This window comes from Pinus tabuliformis, chromosome 4_2 (genome assembly GCF_031772625.1).
Source record: "Pinus tabuliformis cultivar Carrire ecotype Pingquan chromosome 4_2, CPIR1, whole genome shotgun sequence".
Classification (NCBI taxonomy): Eukaryota; Viridiplantae; Streptophyta; class Pinopsida; order Pinales; family Pinaceae; genus Pinus; species Pinus tabuliformis.
In genome coordinates this window covers 845,606,248-845,615,305 of record NC_142304.1, presented here as the reverse complement: position 1 = coordinate 845,615,305, position 9,058 = coordinate 845,606,248, and the positions used below count along the sequence as shown (strand labels likewise).

Below are 9,058 nucleotides of genomic sequence, written 5' to 3'. Positions count from 1 at the left end.
CAAACTTGGACCTATTGGTAAAAATGACCTTGCAAGCTGATTCCTCCAAATTTTCCACGCTGAAAGCATCAAGGTAGATGATAAATATTGTAATCATCCAATTTGGATTATGTCATAACCCAAACTTTGCCATCCCTTGCAAGGTTCCCTTCCAAGCTTCTCTTGGTGCAACCAACTAATGCGAGTTACCAAGGTCCATGGTGTGCTTAGTCTTAGCAAGGGCACTTGATATGTACATGGTGTGCCTTGCCATCGTGCAAGGGTGTGCAAAGCCAACCATTCTAGCCATTAACCTTTTGTGATGTCCATCGATGTAGGTTAATGACCACCAAGATGCCCAAAGTCATTTAAGGCTAGGCCTTACACTGCCTCAACACTATTCTTGGCCACCCCTCATTCACCAATGCTTGTCAAATTGACTTATTTGTAGACACTTCCCATGTCGAGGAGTCTAATATATTAGAAGATGAATGATTACAAAATTGAGTTCTTTGCAGTGGCAATGTCAAAGTAAGGACCCCAAAGGTCAAAGGCAAAGGACAAAGGTACAATGCTATCCATATTGATATCAAACTATATTTAATACAAGTCATGGGTGTCAAGTCTAATGCTGAGAAGCATCAACATGTTGATACTCCCCCACCCAACAGTGTCATACTTGTAAAACTAGCCAATAGTTTTTTTATACATAGTGGGAAAATCTATCATAACTTAGTTGTCAAACCAATAGTGGGGACAACCATCATTGGCTCCTATCTGTGAATGCAAATTGGCTCATCACCATTATTAAGGAAAACCACACCACCTGGAATTACATGCTAGTGTTCCATAAGGATATGGGCTTTTACTCTTGTCAAATGCCTCAAATATTGAGTCGTTAACCTACTTTCTTATGTCAAAAAAAATGAACTATTAACCATATAAAAACATTTAAATGACATACTCCAAGCCCATACCACTAACCCATGATTAAAAACATAACTGATAAAAAAAAACCATAAAAAATAAAATTAACATAAACCTCCACTAAAATAAACCATAACTTTAACCCCTGCTAAACCTTAGTAACCCATGAAAATCAAGTTCCCATTAGATGAATTACTACAACACATAGCTAAAACTATCCGTTCCAATCATACATTAACAAGAACTTCTTCCTAACATCATCAACTATAATCCTCTTATAAGCGTCTGAGAAATATGTGATATAGAAACTCGTCCAAACTCTACGCCTTTAGCGCTGGTGATTCCCGTTTGCCTTTTTTGGATATTTTTTTGCAACGCTCCGCCTTTCAAACGCTGGTGATTACCCTTTGCCTTTTCAGTATTTATTTTCCAACGCGACTTCCCCTCCGAGCAAGCTATTTCTAAATCTGGAATTGCTTGAAAGCACATTTTTCTGTGTGCAATATACAGGGATAAGTCTCAGAGCGAGGGCTCCTGTTCTTGGCTCTAGTATTTATCAGATTACTGGGTCTCCAGGAATACTCGACAGGCCAAAGGCAACATGCAACAGGTAAGATCAGGCCTAATTGTTGCTATTCTGGTTTCAACATATATAATTTATCTGTAAAGGCTTTTAAATTTGTTGTCAATAGTACACAAAGGGCTCGAATACGCAAGTGGGTATGTGTTTTTTTTTCTATATTGGGAATTTTTTGTAATCGTTTTTTATTTTTATTTTTAGGGTGGAGCAGGTGATACAGAGGTGACATGGGAGGATCAGCAAAATATCAATAAGTTTGGTAGGCTTAATAACAGGTTTCATGAGTTGGAGGATGAGATCAAGGCCAGAAAGGTACATTTTCCTCTGTATGAATACACGCACAATTGTATATTTATATTGACACACATTGTTAATATATATACACATTTGTGTTTGTATGTATGTAATGTATGAACGTATGATACAACACGACTATACAATTATTACAGTCAAATTTAAAGGTTATCAATTTCTTGATGCCGATGCTACACAAGGATAGCGGCAATTGAGCACCTCTGGAGTCAGGGGTAGAACGACTCACCTCCATGTTCTGTTTCTTTTGCTTGTAATTTTTGCCAGAGCAGATTGCAATTCTAACGGAGTGACAGCATTCCAGGAATAATCATTTTCTTGTTTGACAGAAACTTCTATTATAGAATTCCTGAATCTGGATGTATGGAAGTTCATAGTACGTACCAACCTGAAGTGAGGGAATCCATTGTAAACTGAACTAGCTAGATCATTGTCCTTAGCTTCGAATGATCTGGTACATTTCCTGTTGATGAAAATGCCAATGTTGTGTTGTGCGTCGAAGAAACATGGCTCCTATTTTGGCTTAGTGTTGCTATTTGCATTTACAATATGCCAAACTTGTAGCAAAGTTATGTCCAAGGCTCATTCCATGGAGCTGAACCTGGCTATCGGCTATGACCGCAACTTGTCTTTGCCACTTATCTAATTCTCAGTCATGGGAATACAATAGATTATTATTTTTTGTTCGGGGAAAAACATCCTAGAACACTAGACCTAATAAATATATATTAATGAATTGAAGCAGAAAAACACCCCTTGTGAAATACATACACATTATACACTGACCTAAAAGCTGAAGTCAAGGATGGCTGCATGTTTACAGGTTTGCAACACAAGTATAGTGTCTGCTTTTAGTGATGATCCCTGGCATTTAGCATATATAATGGCTTGTTTACCTTTTGTTGTTGTTTTTTTTTATTTACATGGAAAAAGAAACATATTCAGAGACAGTGAAAATTACATTGTTCAGGTGCACAGTGCACTGTCCAACTAATATCTTCCTAAAAAATCATTTACGATGTTCAACAAAAAATAGCATGAGCTTTTTAGCTCATCAATAGTAGTTAACCCTTGAGAGATAACTTTAGTATGAGTTTTATATCATAACTGAACATCCATAGTCCTTAAACATAGTACAAAAAAACTTTCAGCATATTAAAATAGCTGTCTATGCATCATTTCAAAAAAGAAAAGAAAAATGAATGCACTGTGGAAAGCATTCTTCAGATATGCTGAATAGTCACAGAAGTGACCCCGTCCTGTGTCACTGGTATCAACTGTCTCATCCAGTCTTTGACCTTCCTTCGATAGCAAGTCTGCAACTGTGTTTAATTCTCTGTGACACGACTATAAGAGATAATCTCAAACAGTGAACTAGCGAACTTTAAACTGTCATCCAAGGGCTGAGATTCACATTGTGTAGGAGAGAGTCCCCATTCATCCACTTAATTTTGAATCTCAAAATACTTGAGGTTTTGTGATGTTCCTATCAAGTGCACGTTTTAACAACAATTTTAGAGCCAATAATACATTGGTATTATACTATATTAGTAGCCACCCTGAGATCAGCTTTAACATTAATATAGTGAGCATCTGAGATATAGATCACTCCTTCAGCTCTTTCGTATTTCTGTTCTCTTTGGCATGCTCCATGCAAAAATCCCCAGCATACAGTCTGGTTGATTAAAAGCTCAGGAATCTGTCTTTGTGAATTAACTGTGTCCTCAGATAAACACCTCTGTGCCAAAGCTGAAACGTGCAATTGTAGCTGGAAAGGTAGATTAAATTTATCATAAAAAATGCTAGAATTCCCTCACCACCCAAACATCCCACAGAACCAAACATGGGATAGCCCTGAGTTCTTTTTTCTCAAACCAAGCTCTTCAACTGTGTTACCAAACTTACCATTCCATTCATTCTCTATTCCTGTAATGTTTTCCACTTCTTTCCACATGCCCTGTGTATGTGCACACTGGATAGACAAATGAACATTAATTTCACCATCATTTCTGCACAACAAACAAATGCCTGGACCATGTTTTTTCTCACTTGCATCTTGTTCCATGTCAAGACTTGATTCATAAGTGTCAACCTAAGAAATATTCTAAATTTTTTGGAGCTTTTAGCGTCCAAAGGTGTGGAACCCTAATTAAGCAATTTAACCAGAGAAATCATTACAAAATGTAAAGCCCTAAATTTAATCATTCATACAGAACTGAAGCCCTAAATTTAGGAAGCATCCAGACATTCTTAATTTTAGCAAAACATCAGCAAGTACTTCCCTGTAATTTCTTTTGCGGGTGTTCCTGAACTTATTGAAATTGAAATTTTGTTTGATGGTGTTTCTGGCAGTTGCTGCTCCCGCTTCCATTGCCAAATGACCAAAGTCTTCCAGCCAAACTGGGCACAATCTCGGTACCCAGCTCCAAAGTACTTCACAATTGAAGCACTCTGCCCCCGTGCCCAAAAACCGAAGAACAATTAAGGCTTCAGTCTCTTTCTCTGTCTGTGGCTCTCTGCTGTAATTTTCCTCCTTCCTGCAAGGTCCTCTCCTCCCCTCTCAGTCGTACCCCTTTCCCTTTATATTTCTCCGAATCACTGTCTTTCTCCTCTTTTCTGTCTGTGTCTTTTGGCCTGGTTGCGTGGAGCTCCGCATGCTTATAGATTTGATTGAGTAGGTTCACACTTTTTAGAGGATAGGCTACGTAGGTTTTATTTGATTAGTTTACTTAATATTAACTTTATTTAAATATTTAATTAATTTAATTTACTTTATAATTTTAATTAAATTAAATTATTATTTTATTTATTTAAACAAATATAGTTTGTAACTTAAATTATATTTTCATTTGATTAAGGATTTATCATATATCTGTATATAAGGGTGGTATACATAACAAGTACCCAACTTGATATATTCATTATATTTTGGTAAGTTAGAAATTTACTTCAATAATTGATTTATTAACTTAAGCTTAGATATTTTCCAATATTAGTTGGTATGTATACTATTGCAATACATGCGGGTCATTCTGTTTGTAATTGTAGGTGGGTCATTACAAAAGGAGTTTCCACCACCAGCAAGTTTCTGTGGTGATTGTTTTAAACATTGCTTTATATCCCAATTTAGCTGTGTATTCTCCACCAACTTTGTTCCTGGCTAATCCCAAAGAATCAGGTTCATCCTTTAGTCTAATATGGCCCTTTTTAAGATAATCTAAATAGGCATTCCATTCATTTGATTGTTCATCTTCCAGTCCCAAGAAGTTGGCTAAGTGCCAACCGTGTTGCCTAATGTTAGTCGTGTCTCCATTTGCAATTTGATGTAGCCTGAACAGACCCTTTTGCTGAAGTATATCATTTTTATCTTTTGACATATGGAACCTGTCTCCACATTCCAAGATAACATCAGGATTCAGAACACAGTCTTTTACCAGGAGCCCACTTTCCAAGCTAGATAGTCACCAATGATATGAAGGGATCTTACCAAAGGTTTCCATTGATTAGACACATTCTTGATTGATTTCCTGGGATTCCTTATCCAATCTAAGATATAACCTGTAGCAATATATTTCTGTTCAACTGTCTCTCCAAAGCCCCTCTGGTCAATAGTTTCCAGAGATTTTTAGCAGCCAAGGAGGGACAAAAAAAATTGGACATTTTTAGACCCCAGTCCCCAAATTCTTCAGGCAATTCTATCCTATTCCATTTGACCAGTGGAATGTGGTTATTCTTGCATTTACCAGCCCTTCAAAAATTAAAACATGGCTTTCTTATTGTTTCTAAGACTTCTTTAGGTATAATATCTAATGAGTGCCAGAAGATGGGGATTGCCTGTAGGACAAATTTAAGCAATGTCAAACGTCCTCCCATTGACAGCCACCCATTGCTTCAATGATTAATCCTGGCCTCAGTTCTTTACAACCAGTCCCTTTTTTCATATCCATCAAGTTTTAATAAAAAGCCCAAATGCTTAAACCTTGTATTATAATTTAGAACTTTGAATGGAAATCAGTAATATTCTCTGTTCATCTCCAGCTTCCAAACTGTTGAAACTAAGGGATGATGTTGGAAAATTAATCTCCATTTCTATTGCTTTTCCATGCAAGTCTAAAATTTCCTTCAACTTGCTGGATTCTTTAAAACTGCCGTTTAGAAACAAAAGGAAATCATTGACAAACAATGGATTTGGAAGAGAGCAGAGTCTTCATATTTTTACCCCTGTGATTACACCAATTCTTTTAGCTTCCAAGATTGCCCTACCAAGCCCCTCTGCAACCAAGAGAAAGAACAGTGGTGATAACAGGCACCCTTGATGCAGTCCTGTGGAAGGAGTAAAAAAACCTACAGCGGAACCATTAATCAACAGAGCAAAGCAAACTGAAGAAACACAACCTATTATCCATTGAACCACAAGGTAACTGAAAACTATGTGCAAGAGCAGAAGTCTTAAGTACAGCCAACTTGACCTATCATATGCCTTCGACAAATCAAGCTTTAAAACAATAGTTGCGTGATCAATGGTCTTATTAGTGAATTAGATGAATCTCAACCATTGATCTCAAGTGGTGTTGAGATCTAATCTCAACCATCAATCACTTTGGAGATTAGGGTTGTGGATCCGGTCAATAACTCAAACTTATAAAAGGAAGGCAAGGCTAAGGGAGAAGTCACACATCTTAAAGACAAGACACAGTGAGAGAGATCTCAATGGTTGGGTGGAGAAGGACATCCATTCAAGTGTGTAGGGTTCAAGGAAGAGTGCAAGGGGCAGCAAGGGAAGGATCCAGATCAGCCAACAGATTGAAGGAATGATCAAGGGTTTGATCAATTGGATTAATTCCAGGCTTATTGTTGTATTTGTATTTTCCTCAGAGGGCCATTATCCCAGGAAGATAGCCCTTGTATGCTGTAGATGATCATTTAATGAAACAACATAATTTTGAAGGGAAAAAATCTGTGTGCATGTGTGAGATTGGTGTTTAAATTTTGCTTCCACTATTATGTTTGTTTAAGTGTTAAAATCCCAGTTGTGTCTTTTATTCAATAGACCTGCCTAGTAAATAAATGTTACTGCAAGGAATTTGCTAGGTAGTAATTGGCTAGATTGCTGGGTCAAAGAAAAATTAACATGGTATTAGAGCTTAGCCTCTGAGAAACCAGTCTCTAAATATGGCAAGGTCTATGTAATTGGGCCAACGATTGTATAAGGCAACAAAGAAAACTGTACGATGATCATACAACATTGTATGACTGCAGATGTGGGTGCAGAGATTGTACATGCGGGAGAGGTAGAGCCATATAGTGGTAGAGAGAAATAAGAAAAGAAATCTGCTTGAAAAGTGATGCAGGGTGTCAAGTGATAATAAAGTAAAAAATAAATGAAAATAAAAAGCAGTTGGCTGTAAAGGGTCAGCCGCCAAGTTTGTTAACTGTCAGGAGCCACATGTGGTAACAGTTCGTAGGTCAGTAGGAGCAAGGGTTGTAATGTTCCCCATTAATTAATTGTCCAAAGGGGGATGAAATAGCCTATCCAACACTGTAGTCTATAGTTATTGATAAAGGGGGAACCTATTATCCAATGTTTTGGGGCAACATTGGGTAAATTTGGGGTAGCTGGGGCAAAAACCCAGAATTGGGGGCTAAATTCATAACCCTTCACATCAAAATAAGGAGAAGAGCCCCATAAGGAATATATAAATGAGAGAGAGATGGAAATCATTTTCTCATCATTGAATTGGATTGGAATATCTTTGTTTTCTTTGAGCTGTGGATTTGAGGGTTTTAAGACCCCTTCTCTTGATTAGTTTTGGTGGAGGTGATCCAACCCTAGCTAATCCTCTTCTCCATTTCTCAAAATTGTTTGACGTAACTCTTCTTGAAACAGGCTTTCGTCTATTCCACGGGCAAGCAAAGAAGGAGATTTTGTGGATGAATTGGAGGAGCTGTGATCAATCTGCCTTACCTTGGGTTTTTGAAGCTAACATCAAGAGCAGCGAAATTCTACCAGGATAGTGAGAGTCTTCTAGGGCAGCGGCTGAGGCTAGCTCTTCCTCCTGAAGCCATTCAGGACAGCGAGGGTATTCTTGGTCTGAGGCTGAGGCTATGGTAGCAAAGTTGTCTGTGGGTTAACCCTGGCAGCAGAACTTTCCAAGTCGAGATTGAGATCATCCCAGGGTAGCGGGTTGTGTATCCATGCACTGGTCGACCTATTTTTGTGGGCCCACAATCTGATTAAGGGGAAACAAGAACAGCAGAGGTCATGTTGTGCCCTTGTAGGTCAGCGACTTCCATCATTGAGCTACAGAGAGATGGACTTAGGGCAGCAAATCCCTCCCATTGCCATCCCAGGCGTCCCAAAGACTTCTGTTGGCAGCAATTCATCCAACAACAAGTGACAGCAAGGAGGCAATCAATTGATCGATTTCTGAAGCTGGTTATAAGGTCAGGCAGATCGATAGGCTAGTAGATTAGCTAGTAATCTAACAGTCATTTGTACTTCAATTGCTGTGTGAATATTGAAGGATTGTGGGACAAATCCCATATGGATGAAGACCTGGTTTATGTTCATAAATTGTGAATGGTTTACAATGAAATCTCTGGTATATTACTGCTCCTAATTGTCCAGTGCTACAGCTAGGGAATAAACCTGTGAGAATTATTAACTGGTGTATTCTATTGATAATGCTTATTTGTTCATCATTGCATTTTAATTGTCATTAGGAAAATAATACTGTAATTTTGGTGCAATATTCTCTCGTGTCCTTAAACCATAAGGGCAAAATTCCCTAGGGACCTTACAATTGTGCTACGGGGATTGGAAAGGAGGCAGCTTGACATAGTTTCCGTCAGTTGGTAAGATAGCCATTGGTTGTCAGACACAGCAGTGTACGAGACAGGAAGGATAGGTGGCAGGCTGGCAGCAGTTTGTCGAAATGGATCCTCTTAAGAGTCTTTTCTTGCTATTGAGGAGTACCTAAAACAGGGCGTTAAGAAGACTCATTTTCTTTGGGAGTTGTTGTTGAGGAACCTCTTGTTTTGGTTCCCAGTTTTTATAATTCTGGCTTCTTTAAGTGTCCATAAGGAGCTAATCCCTATACTATTCTTTTAGAATGAATAATTTGGTGTAGATCATAAAACCAAGATTCTCCCTGTGCTAGATTTAAATTCTTTAGCATCTTATCCACTTCCTGTAGGGTTGATCTTGCATTGACGATGAAAGGTCCAACTTCTTTTTTCAATTTGAAGGTGGTCTGCTGC

General features: G+C 38.1%; 1 protein-coding gene across 2 annotated transcripts in view; it reads left to right on the top strand.

Annotated features, from left to right (window-relative positions):
- The first annotated feature begins 1,166 nt into the window (after positions 1–1,166).
- The window catches only part of LOC149172321 (putative prefoldin subunit 4), a 42,894-nt gene continuing 35,002 nt past the window's right edge, over positions 1,167–9,058 (top strand). The window contains exons 1-3 of one of the 2 annotated variants that reach the window (XM_089424306.1): positions 1,167–1,302; positions 1,417–1,516; positions 1,688–1,798. In XM_089424306.1, coding sequence (XP_089280432.1) covers positions 1,508–1,516; positions 1,688–1,798 — 120 coding nt within the window. In that variant the 5' untranslated portion in view covers positions 1,167–1,302; positions 1,417–1,507. Of the gene's footprint in view, positions 1,517–1,687; positions 1,799–9,058 lie in introns of both variants that reach the window. The other variant, XM_089424305.1, reaches the window with a different exon arrangement.